Consider the following 13,048-nt stretch of genomic DNA (forward strand, 5'->3'; position numbering starts at 1 on the left):
AACAATTGGGATTGTGGATTTCCCTCATTGCAACTGATCAGATAACAGTCCAGCCTGCCTCTTCTCAAGCTAAATGTCACCATTAAGTCCTTTAGGCGCAGAGGGAGGGATACGGTTTAAAGTAGCAGTCTCTTTGACGAAATGTCAACTGTCAAGTAATCCTGAATCCCTGAGTCTGTCAGCTCCTAAGGGTTGAAGATGTATACGGCTTAAGATAATGTTCAACTAAACAGGCTTTAAGTGACACATTTTAACAGTCCACCTCTTTTGGTACAGACGACTACATATTGGCCATCATATAATACTGCACTGTTGTGAGAAGTCAAACTGGAACATTTAAAAAAGAAAAAAGATTTCATTAATTTAGCAGTTTGACAAGAGTCTCTATAAATGTATTTTCCCTACCCAGTGGCCACACAATAACTTCACACAATACTGAAGTCTACAATACAAACTTATTTTATTGCTTCATTTGGCAGGGACAGTGCACATTAATAAAACATTCCTGTAAATGCCCCAGAGTTAGCCAAAAGGCTATTTTTCATCTGTAGTCCCCGACTGAAACAGGAGCCAGTCTTTAAAAAAAAACTGTTTGTGTAACCCCCAAAAATGTCTAAATTAGAACATTTAAAAAAGATAGCTATAGCCCAAGACAGCAATGCAATAGCACATAATAAATATTGAGCTACTATCCAGCCCTACTGCTGACAACACTCCTTAAATGTTTCTCCTTTGTAACCGCATGATAAAACATTTAACACAAATCATCAAATTATTGCATCTCAATGTGTGAAAACAAGGACTGTACACTCCGTACAGCACAAAAAAAAGTTTGGGATGACGAGAGAATAATCATCGAGTGTGATGGTACGATGAATAAACACTTCCATTTTGTCTTTTTGTGTCACACTGACGAGCAGGTTAGGTTGGGTTTAGTCATCGTGTTCAGTCCACACCAGTAATAATGTAAACCGGCTGACGGGTCGGCTCTTCTCTTAGGATGAAAACTCCTGCAGGCTGACTGAAGTTTTCTATTTCCATGATCTTCTCCATCCGGCTGATGACTGGAAAAGGTCTCTGAATGACGGATATTGCTCAGTGTGTGTGTGTGTGAGATTGTTCCTTGGCACATGTCTGGTCCTCTGGCTTCATTTTTGGCGTTTGGTGTAACGCTGTCAACCAAACAGCAACAAGAGGACGATGCTGGCCGAATTCACTATTATCAATGGCACTGTGAGAAAAGGAAGAAAGAGAGTGAGGGCATTGCAAAAACCTAGACCTCTAAATACTAGTGCTCGTGGCTATTATACTTCGAAAAGAATTGAAAACTGTGAAATGTGGTTTATTCAGTCAAATAGAAAAGGTTTTAAATATTATTTTTTTACACACTGAGGACTTGTAAAAAGTACGGTTATGGTATATGTATCAGGAAGTCAGACATTCATTGGAATCAGTGTCTGATTCATAGGATAGCCAGCCCTACTAGATGACATTCACACAGCATCTCCTGTAATCGTGTATATATATATATTCATCCTAAGGGACATAAAGGAAACTAGCTGGCCAACCTCTCATGACAGTCCGGACGGAGCGGATGAGGGTGAGGACCTGCGCTTTGACTCCTGGATCATCCCCAAAACCTCCAACTCCCTGTTCAACACCGAAGCCGACTGGAGACGGAGAGTAAAGAGATCAGAAGGGAGGAGAGGAGGAAAAAAAAGGGGGATGACACGCATACAGAAAGAAGAAAGGAGACAGGGGGGGGGGGGGGGGGGGGGGGGGGGTAGCAACAACAACACAAATCAACTTATTCCACACTAACTATAACTCATGAACCTCAATTTCCTCCCTAAAAATGTCAACATGAGTCCATTCAATGCAGCACAAAGGCAGCTAATAGTTTAGCCGTTTTACACCGTAGCTAGCTGCTGTTAGCGTGCTATGCATCGTTATTTTAATAAAACGCATGATGGAGATTGTCTACGATAGGGCAGACTACTTACACTTGCTGAGAAACCTCTCCTCGTGCAACACAGCGATTGCATTAATGCAGAGAATAGCGGTCTGGATGAGAGAGTAGAGAGTAAACGCCATGCTGGCAACTTCTTCGTCCACCACTCCCACAGCTGCCGTAAACAGGCAGCGGAGGTCGTGCAACAGAAGTAAAGGACGTCCCTACGTTTACTGTACGCGTTAACTTCAGAAAGTGGTCTTGTGCAAGCGCTCTGTGTCTCATGGAAAACATTATATATATAGAAAAATAAGATCATAAGTTCCCGTTTTTTCTTCTTGGCATTAAATCTGTAATATTAAAAATTAAATAACCAAAGGGATTGTGTTGTGGTCATGTCTAAATATGTAATGTTTTCATAATAATTTAATATTTATATTATCTTAACATTGTCATCTGTCTGTTTTACCAATCCATGTGTTTTATAGCTATTAGCAAAGATGTGTGACTGTTTATTTCTACTCTTAATTTGGGATGAATTAAATATTTGCATGAAGCTAAAAGGATTTAAATCCCTTAACAGCAAAAAGGCCTACTCATGAAAACCACATGCTGGTTATTGTATAGACTTTTAATTTACACATAAATAGTAGAGAAACTACAAGAACATATTTAAATACATCTGCATTAACAGTTTATAATGATACCATTTCTCTCAGTAAATGACAACTTTATCCATTCATTCATTCATTGCATTCTATAAACAAGGTGGGTGAGTTCTCATTTCAATTCTCTCTGACATACACTTGACTGCACCATCATCATCATCATCATCATCATCATCATCGTCGTCGTCAACAACATGTTGCTTTCTATTTCTTTTAACATTATAATAAATAATATTTTCACAATCAGGGTCTTAGGCCCTGGTACTCAAATAAATAAACAAACAAACACATATAGATAGACTGCCTGTGAGGTTCAGTATTCTCACTACGACATTTTATACAGTCGGGTGAAATCATTTACAAGTAGATATACAACACTGACACACTTCCGTCTTTTGCTCCTTGCGGAACCAGAGACTCATTTGGAGAGCAAACAAGTACACAGAATTGGCCTTTACTAGTCCATTCACCATCTGGAGACGTCCCACATATTCAGCCGATGGTGGCAATATTACACCTTCACCTCTGGGTGGAGGTGAAGCATGTGCGATGAAGGATAGAAAATATGGGTGGAGGCTAAAAGTATCTTAAGGGTGGCTTTGAGCAAAAGGATTCTCCTCCTGTATCAATAAAAAGGTGAAAAATAATCAGTGCAGCAACATTGAACATAATACCACGTAGGTTTTTTTTTTTTTTGGTACACTAAGAAATCACTCCCAAATACTAAAACTGTTCTGCCACTGTATTAGTTATCCTCTTTTTGTGATACCACCCGGTATTAATACTTTAAAACCTTAAACACCAATACTTCATTCATTTTTCCCTATTATTTTTGTTCTTCATGGCATAATCAAGTTGGGTCATCTAACAGACTAAACATGGGCGCATCAAGTCACCACCAACATCTATCCTCATTAGTAATGACTGACACCCTCCACAATATAAACGGTATAATGCTGATTGGTGTTCACGTGGGAGTTTGTTTTGGTCAATAAACACGACTGGACATGATGAGGGGAATCCCTGTGGGATCCAATGTTGCCGGTATATAAAGGTTGGTGAGTTGGTTTCTCTTTAGGGACCCCATTTGGTGAAACAAAGGCAACAACAATAACAACAGCGACAATCTCAGTGTGAAGTCTGTCCTCATCCACAGTGTGGTGTATGTACAGTTGGGCCAGCAGCAGTCAGAGTCATAGACGATAACGCCCAGTCTTACTATCTCTATGACTCTCTCCTCTTGCTCTTCATCAGTTGAGAGCTCGGAAAAGAAGAGTTTTCTGACAAAGTCGACAGCTGCCTTCCTGGTGCTCTTCAACAGCCCTAAAATTCCCGAAAGACCAGAAAGGTTGTGGTCGCTTTGGTCCGGGTTGGGTAAAGCTTTGAGTCTGACTGCCAGCGCAGCAATGAGAAAAGAGGAGGAGTCATTCTGTTTCCCCATCAGTCAACAGTTTTGGCCCGTTTCAGTTCGGGGAATAAACTGGACGCAGGGGAGAGGAAACAGGGATGACACCAGTGTGCTACACCACGGCAGTAGAAACTGGTCAAAATGCTGTTTTTACCGGACAGAGTTTAAGTGCAGGGCTATTAACAGAGGTTGTACTGCAGAGGCAGAAAAAAACACTGTTGAAGGAAAGCTTAAAAAAGTACTTATATTTCATATAACGTAATTTTCCTTTCTGTTTGAGTCTCTCTCTCCTATATTTCTCTGTCGGTTTTCATGTGAGTGTTTTTGTTTTCTTCTTCTTGGGGTATTCACAGACATCCAGACAGCTGCTTCCTCTCACATGGGAGTTTGTGGGTTCAGGCTGTGAAGACAATACATGAATGCAAACACAACATTAGTGTCACGTCCTGGTTTAGTGTTTTTAAAAAGACACTAAACTTCAGATGGCTGAAGTTTGCTGGACCAGGATAACTAATTGTCCTGCAAGTTAAACAAAATATAATTTAATTTGACCACTTGCCATTAAATTATCACCTTACGGCAAAGAAAACTAGTTTAATTAGCAGATAGTCTATGTTTATCCCTGGTACGGCTGTAAACCAAATTCAGGCTAAATATGGTGGCAGCTTCCAAAAAAACTATTAAAACTATTTCAAAGGCAATTAAACTTTGCTGAACTTACTCTAGCTGCTTTGTGTTATAAATAATGAAATGCTTATATCCTCACCAGACATCTACCGTGTTGATATTTCTCCGTTAATAAGCTGCATTGTCAAATTAATTAAAAAACACTCACCGTTTAGCTATTTGTTTAGATGGGAGCTGATCTTTTCTTTTCTGATGATGTTTGCGTAGGGAATCTGAAAGAAAGAAAAAGTCAGAGACAAATGTTAGATTACATGTTTTCCTTTATACATATTATACAGTACAGTATATGGTCTGCATGTAGCCTCGTAAACCTTGATATTAAACATCCCCAAATAACTGGTCACCTACGTAAAAGCCACAGTCGAACGCTATAAGCATTCGACCTATGTGACTCGTCATCTGAAATTCCTTGCAAAATGGCTTTTTAGTTTTAAAATAATATTATTTGAGGGTTAATAATGTTATTTTATCTCAGAAACTGTTTGTGAAAAGAAGCAACGTCCTGTAAATAACATGACGTTTCCATTACACTGATGATTTAAAATAGCCAAATAAAATATTCTTGTTGAGATGTTTGGGTGCGATATTCAATCAAAATTCTAAAACGTGTTGCAGCAACATAAATCAAAAATGTTGCTGGATGTCATTTGAATGTCTGTGTGAAATTAATGTATCATTACTCTCAGACGGATCCATCTGCTGGTTCTAGACACATTAGTCAACTTTGAATATCCGTTTTTTCCCGTGCATGTGAGCACTAGTGTGCACGTGCGTTTCCTTACAAATGAGCTTGAATGCCTGTTCGGTCGCCTGCCTTTGCTGGTACACATATGCAGCGTGCTCTCGTGTGTGTTTGGGTGTATATACGTGCTGTGTGTTTGACATCATGTGCACGCGAGCGTGTGTCGCTGCATGTGTCAGAACGGAAAAGACAAACACTGTCTGTCAGCCTGTCTAGCAGCTGCTCCGGTTGATTGATGTGGACGGAAACACTCAGACGACTGCAGAGGAACTTCTCACCCGTGAAAGACAAACTAGATGATTGGCTCCGTCTTTTGATGGACAAATAAGCAACGGGAGAGCCGTCCAGTTCGGTCCTGTATTGATGGCTTTATTTAATCTTCGTCTACTTCTGTTTCAGTCTCAAGACATGGCTTAGGATTTCATATTTATGTCTACCGTAGTTGTAGTGTTAATTGGTTTGTTATTGTCACATTTCCTCATGTGTTTTTAAGTTCTCCTTTCCCTGTTCAAATAGTGTAACTATGTTTTACTGGAAAGCGCTTCATAATTAGTCTTAATTATATTCCTTCTGAAAATCATTACCATGATTGTTTTTCAAAGCGAGCAGCGAGACTTTTTTATATTCATGTATCTATAAAAAGGCTTTTTCATTTGTCGTTTAAAGGCGTAACAATGATATTTATTTTCCATCAGTGTTCAGCACTGATTGTGTCATTAGTAATCTTACCATCTGTAACTGTTGAACCATCTCCTCTCTGTAGGCGAGCTCTCGTTTCATCTGGTCTTGGAAATTATCTGAAATTAGAGTAAGTAGTTGAGTAACTGATAAAGCACAGTTATTATAATATAGCCGATGAAGGATGAAGGAGGCTTAGAAACACAGGGGAAAGAAGACGGTAGGAGAGGAGGGGGGAAGGAGAGGAGAAAATGGAGAAGTTCCTCAGAAAGACAGCGAAGGAGAAGTTGCCCTTCAGAGAATGAAAAAGGAAAGCCAGGTGAGTGAAAAAATTAAATAAAAATAGTGACTTACGGAAGACAGGAAATGGTGAGGTGCCCTTCAGAGCGTGGAACTCTTGCTCCAGTCTCCTCCGGAAGTCGATCTGCTCCAGCAGAACCTTCTGGAGCTCCTCTGAAGGAGCAGGAAGGAGGAGAAATGAAAATACGAGGGAGAGAAAGAGAAAAGGGGGCTGTTTGTTATAAATGCAGTATGCATGTATCTGTACGGTCAATCCATCTGAGAGGAGTGGGCATATTTTATCTACAAACTGAAGATATTTACCTTTCTCCATGTTCTCGACATCCTTCTTTAGCGGCACAGGAGAGGCAGCACCTTGGCTTCGATCACCTGAAAACACGGAGAGGCTTCCTTTCAGTTTTTTGTCCCACACATGCCATTCCTAATGTCAGACATACAGTTACAGTATATCAGCTACACTGTGGCACCTATAGCTGCTGTTGTTCCATCCTATTCTTACACAACATCAGACGGTATGTTGAAAATGCAACACATATGTGAGTCACAGAATCATAATCTGGTCATGGACTGAATCCCCATCGGTCCTGAGGGATCGTTTCTTTATTTGTGCATCGCCTCTCCCTCACTGGGCCCAGTCAGCGCCGGAGTGCTGCAATTCACTCTTTGGCCTCTAGATGTCGGTGCAAGTCTGTGGTAACAGTTTGACGGCACTGTGGCTGGAGACCTTTACTGCACTCCCTCCTTGAGAGGTTCAATCTCTTCATGCTGTCAGAACATATTGCTCTCTATTAAGAGAACAAACGAACACGACTCGCATTCAGAAACTAGAGTCAATCGATGTCGTAGCTTGTGGAACTGGAGTGAAGGTCTGTGCCCGAAAAGTGGAAGTTTAAAAGGCCACTCCACTAATTTGCTTAAAACAAATTGCAAGCTTGCAGGTTACCGTGCTCTCACACATTTGCATTATAATGTCAGCAATGTTATTTGCTGGCTGGTGTATTGTTGTCAATGTAAAAGGGTATTATCATAGTCATGCAGACTTTCACATTGTGTATATTATGTCTGTGTACTTTTTAAAGCTTTTTTTTTACTGCTGTAAGCAATCTACTTGTTGCTTTAAAACTTCCATCTGCTTTTTCTTTGAACAAACGTCTTCATCACACGCTGTTTTCAAATTCAGCCGTTTAAAAGTTGCTATTTTGTTCTTCCATGTATGTATGTATGTGTTTGCGCTAACGTCTGAATTGTGACAATGAGGCATTGTGCGCCTTAAATGAAGCGATCCAGCAAACTCGACGTGTATATTCTCCCCCAGTCATTTCATATCCCCGGCTCCTTAAGCCTCCCCATGCTTCTCTCTCTCATTTAGAGCAGAGAGAGCTCTCCTCTCCTCACTCCTCCTCTCCTTTCCTCTCCTCTCTCTGTCTCATTTGACAAGCAAATTTGCAGACAGTGCCCGAGGATAACAACCTCGTTTGACAGTCAATTAACCGTGAATAGTCAAAGCCAAGGCGGTTTGCATTACATAAATGGAAAATTAGATTATTTTTTCTCCCTAGAAACAGAGGGAGAGTTTAAAGGCAGTGGAAGGGGGGTGTGTGGTGGTGGGACTCAGAGGAATCAGGCCTTCTAATCACGTAGAGCTTCCCACCGCCCAGGGAGACGTTTGGCAATCAGGGGAAAGGTGGTCTCATTTAATTTGTTTCGTGTAATTTTTCGAAATACATTATACATTATGCGCAGGGATCATTACGGTGTGTGTGTGTAGGGGTTGAGGGAGTGTGTGTGTGTGTGTGTGTGGGGGGGGGGGGGGGGGTAGATATAAATGTTGGCACAGATGTCATAAAGCACTTTTAATGTCTTCCTGACAGATATAAAAAGGCAATAAGCTGTGATCTTTTTCAAACGGGAAAAGGTTTTTTGCGCTGAGGAGGGGAAAATAAGGCAATTATGTCGGCGGGGATATGGGTCTAGGATGGAGATTGCCAGCGTGGCTGCTTATCTCTGAGCTGATGTTTTCTTGTTGAACTATAACGGCCCCCCTAAGAGTAACAGCCCCGGCGACAACGCCGCTTAAGAGAGCAGCCGTGGCAGAGCGGCGGCAGAATCCGCTTTCCACTGCTGTTTCGTCTCTGTGTATTTATATGACTCCCTTAACTCACGTCTGAGAGGAGGAGGAGGAGGAGGAGGAGGATGAGGAGGATGAAGCTGAAGACTGAGGAGCTTTCTCTCACTGCGAGTCTCACTTGTCTAATAAGAAGAAATGCCATTGACACTTGTGTAGATTAAGTTATACGTACAGCGTTCTGTATGGACATTTATACACGGTGCATCTTCATCCATACTGTGTGTGCTGAATGACAACAGGGACTGTTGCTTTTGATGCCATTATGATGCCACATGTTTTCTTATTTTGATTTACCTCTCAATATTGATACCTTTTTAATGTCAGACTGCAAATATTCTCTTTTCCTGCGCTCTACATATGTTATTGGAAATTGTAGTTCTAATTTGCTAACTTCCATTTACAGTCACAAGCTGCCTTTGCAAGCATTGATTGTGGTTTTTATTATTTTCGTATTTCCCTGATGCAAACGTTTGATCATGATTCCATCTGACGTTTTATAAAGAGAGCAGATTTGCTCTGCGATGTGAGATTCAGATGAACTACTAGAGTAAAGCCAAACGCTGAAATTAAATGCTCTTCTAATAATGATACTTTTGAGAGTACCTAAAATGTCATTTACATTTTTTACAGTATTTTCTTCATTGATTGCATTGCTGTTTTACCATCTGCAGCTGCTCTGCAACCATACACACACACACAAAAAAAAAAAAAACACAAGCGAGTATTCGTACCTGAGCTTTCCCTCCAGTAGTCGGGCGCCGACGTTTCACTCTCTGGCACAAAGAAACTATTCTGCTCTTTGTTTTCATCTGAGAGAAAACAAAACAGAGAAAGACAGGAAGAGAGTTTCAGTAAGGCCCATTGGTTGAGCTGGTTATCCGGACACATGGAGATAACTAAGTGTGCGCATGGTGTGTGTCCTTTGTGTGATTTGTGGTGGCGTGCTCACACGGCACCACATACACACGAAGGCATTTTCTCCAGCGAAAGGGTCAGAGTGGGAGATGAGAGGAGCAAATGGAACGTCACAGGAATATGAGCCTCGCAGGGACACGGAGGCACTATAAAACCACTCACTCAGACACTAAATGAAACAAAGACGCTATAATACAACTGACTCAGACGTCTGATGGAACAGATAGTGTGTAACAGTTTGCTGGAATAGATTGGGTAATGCTATTTGATGAAACAGTGTAAAACCTGTTCAAACATTTGATGGAACCAAGACGTTGTAAAACAACTGTTGGGTGAACGATGTCAGGCAACCCGTGCAAACAGCAGAGCGAGCAAAGTGTTTTTTTTTCATAGACTACATATGAAAAAGAAACCGTATCTTGGTTTTGCAAATGATTAATAGTGTATGATTCTTTTTAGCTTTGAAGAGAATACAATTTTAGAGTTTAAAAAATGGTGAATTGCACAAAACTGATTTGATATTTCATTCTCATTTTTTAACAGAAGATGAAAATGTCTGTGCTCACCAGAAATGCTGGAGTTGTCTTTGGTTGCGTACGCTGGTAGTCCTTCGTCTCTATTTTTGTGAGCCTGAAAACAACATACAGTCAGTCAGAATTCCATATACATGTTATGCATCATATACAACAAAGCAGGAGAAAATTACAAAAGGCTTTGTAATGTATATTCTTTGATGTGGTTATTGTGTATATTAACATGGCTTTTCATTTCTTATTCTATCATAAATATATAACATGCTTTATTTTATTATTAATCTGGAGTCTAAAGTCTAACTCATTACTTGGCAAATGTAATCTCCCCGTTTGGCACTCTGCTATTTTATCAACCGATGGTAGCATTCATTTGTAATGATCCAATTTGGAATATATGGTTAAACCCTTTTTTTTCCACCGCCGTCTTTAAAATCAGTCAGCTGTGTTTGCAGCATGTTACTCAATAGATGATTTCGCTCGGTTCTGGTTTAAAACGCTCCTCATAATTCTACCTCCCTCCTCCTTTCTCCCTCTCAGAGGCCTGGTTAATGTGGGAGTCGACAGGTTAAAGATTAGAGTTGCCCTAACAGGCTGGGGTGACAGAGGGAGAACAAACACACCGTGGCCATTTAAACAACCCACACCTGGGCCTATTAGCCAGGATCAGAGTGGGGTGACTGTTTCAATTTCTACAGGGAGAAACCAGCCTATCAATCTGTTTATGCAGATCACATCACTGCCTGACTGCAGCACCATTTAAATAATAATTAGCTAAAGTGGCCTGGGGGGATATTTACGTTTTTGTAAGCCGGTTCCTGTCGGTGAGGCGGGGTGGAGCTGGAGAGAGGCAGGCTCGCAGTCGGGGAGGCGGGCAGGCTGGAGGACTCCTGCTGGGTGGGGTCCGAGGAGGAGGGAGGGGAGGTGCTGGTGTACACAGCGCCACTCCCTCTCTCCTTCCCCCTCTCCTCGCTCAATGCGGGGAGGTACAGGTTGGTCTGGGCCTGCGGTAGCCTGTTTGTGAAGGTTCCTTCCTCATCCTCGTCCTCTTGCTTCGACGACTCCACGTCTACCTCCCCCTCCTCCTCGCTTTCCATTCCCTCCGCCTCTCCATCTCCTCCACTGTCACTTCCGTAACTACAGCTGCTGCTGGGCGAGAGCCGCTGGTGGCGGTCTGACCTGGCGACCACGACAAAGTCCTCATCTGTTGTCCCAGCGACTGCTCCGCCGTTGCTGTGGTGCTTGGCGATGCTCTCGGCATCCTTAATGACGGGTCGGAAGGCCGAGCCGTAGCTCGGCTTCCTGGTTTGGAGGGTGGGGGTGTCCAGGAGTTTGAGCCAGCCCTCTGACGTCACGGGGCGAAGATCAGGGGCTACTGTTGTACACTCTGGGTCAAACAGCCCGGATCTGGGTGTTGTAGTCCCGCTGCCGGGGGCCATGGTTGCGCTGACACTGTTGCCGCTGCCAGCTACAGCTCCAGGCTCGCTGTGGTCTGAGAGATCCAAAAAGGCCTGTCTGAGAGACGGGTTGTCTGCCAGGGAGGAGAGGGCGTTGGGCTGAGGCTGGAGGTAGGTGGGGACAGGGATCCCTCCTGCTGCCCTTGGTGGCCAAAACATGCAGAAAGGAGGATAAAAGGTGTCTTTGCGGCCAGGCCATAAGAGACCCGACAACCCCGTTCCTTTCTGGCCACCTGAAACATCACTGTCATCTTTTTTCTGCTGGCAGAGGCCGAATGCCGGGAAGGGGTAAGGCGAGGGGAAGAGCGACGTGGGAGGGAACTTCTGCAGCATGCCGAAGCCTTTGCTTGGGACAGGGATGACAGGGTAGCTGCGTGGTACCTTACGGGGAGACAGACCGCCTCCATCCAAGTCATCGTCGTCCTCGAAGCGGGCTCTTTTCTGAGCAACCAGGTCAGGTCCCATCATGTGAGGCACTCCCGAACCGTGGAGAGACTTCATCGAACCCATGGAGGAACAATGGGATGAAGAGGGCAGCGCTCTCTTGCGGCTGCCTCCGTTGAACATAGCCTTGACGTCTTCCCATGCGAAGGCTAACTCATCAGCCGGGATTTTGTCAGAGAGTTTGAGGTGTCGTCGCCAGGAGTTGAAGTTGGCAGCGTCGGGCTGGGTGTACTTGGCTTCTGGTGTGCGGTGGGAATGGAAAATGAACTTATTTGGGGAGAAGTACATGTTGCACAAAGAGCACTTGATGCACTTGGCCCTGGAGCTGTTGTAGCGTGCTGGGATGAAGTTACCGCGGGAGCCCCAGGCGCACTCGTGTGTCACGTCAAAGGCAAAGTTGTCGGGCAGTTTGGGCGGTGCGTTCTCTCCCAGGAAGGACTTGCAGAGGCGCTCGGCTTCACGCTTGGTGATCATGCCACAGCGGCGCGACGAGATGGGCATGGCGCCGGCCCGACGAAGAATCTCCAACTGAACCGGAGTGCACTGGACACAGGTGATGCCCAGTGCCACGCGACGATTATGAATCTCATTATAACTGTAGTTCTTGAGGAGTGTGTTGGAAATCTGCGCCAGGCAAAGTCTCTCATTGTGATCAATGACCAGCGATACAATGGGAACGCCGTATAGGATGACCTGGCCGACCTGGTTTGGCTTGAGGGGTGAGGAGGAAGAGGACGGAGAGGGGGAGGATAAGGAAGAAGATGAGGAGTGGAGATGGGCAGGTCTGGGTGGTGTCCGGGCTTCCTGCTGGTAGGGGCCTGTTGAGCTCGTCATTATGATGTCATTAGTGCTCGAAAGATGGGTCTTGTCCATACTTGGAGGAAAACTGTTTGTAGAACGACCTGCATAAAGAGAAAGGAAGAAAGAAAGATGCGCATCTGTAAAAAAAATGTTTACACACACACACACACACGTCCTGTCTATCTGTATTACAAACAATATGAAATAGGTAGATAATGAATTATAATATACAATAGTTATACCATGTAGGTGTGACCAGAAAGTAGATGATGATTTGTGGAATTATTAAAAAAAACAATTTTTAAATAAAAATAAAAATGCACATTGAAATACTGAAAA

General features: G+C 43.2%; 2 protein-coding genes across 2 annotated transcripts; both read right to left on the reverse strand.

Moving 5' to 3' along the window:
- Nucleotides 1-443: 443 nt before the first annotated feature.
- ier3ip1 (immediate early response 3 interacting protein 1) lies at nucleotides 444-2,115 on the reverse strand. Its single transcript, XM_079179410.1, has 3 exons — nucleotides 2,004-2,115; nucleotides 1,569-1,670; nucleotides 444-1,231 (listed from the first exon to the last, which is right to left on the reverse strand). Exons 1-3 carry the CDS (start codon nucleotides 2,092-2,094, stop codon nucleotides 1,176-1,178), a joined length of 249 nt encoding a protein of 82 aa, XP_079035536.1. The 5' UTR covers nucleotides 2,095-2,115; the 3' UTR covers nucleotides 444-1,175.
- Nucleotides 2,116-4,869: 2,754 nt separating this feature from the next.
- skor2 (SKI family transcriptional corepressor 2) lies at nucleotides 4,870-12,781 on the reverse strand (the record flags this gene model as incomplete). The annotated part of the gene is made up of 7 exons (XM_079178939.1): nucleotides 4,870-4,926; nucleotides 6,186-6,253; nucleotides 6,489-6,587; nucleotides 6,738-6,803; nucleotides 9,294-9,371; nucleotides 10,044-10,107; nucleotides 10,808-12,781. The coding sequence occupies 7 exons, from the start codon at nucleotides 12,779-12,781 to the stop codon at nucleotides 4,870-4,872; spliced, it is 2,406 nt and encodes an 801-aa protein (XP_079035065.1).
- Nucleotides 12,782-13,048: the final 267 nt, after the last annotated feature.

Source organism: Pholis gunnellus (genome assembly GCF_910591455.1).
Source record: "Pholis gunnellus genome assembly, chromosome: 18".
Classification (NCBI taxonomy): domain Eukaryota; kingdom Metazoa; phylum Chordata; class Actinopteri; order Perciformes; family Pholidae; genus Pholis; species Pholis gunnellus.

Coding starts and splice junctions, on each gene's coding strand:
- ier3ip1 (XM_079179410.1), bottom strand. CDS start 2,094: ATGGCGTTTACTCTCTACTCTCTCATCCAGACCGCTATTCTCTGCATT. Junction 1,671..2,003: donor GGAGAGGTTTCTCAGCAAGT/GTAAGTAGTCTG, acceptor CTCCGTCTCCAG/TCGGCTTCGGTGTTGAACAG. Junction 1,232..1,568: donor CGTCCGGACTGTCATGAGAG/GTTGGCCAGCTA, acceptor CTTTTCTCACAG/TGCCATTGATAATAGTGAAT.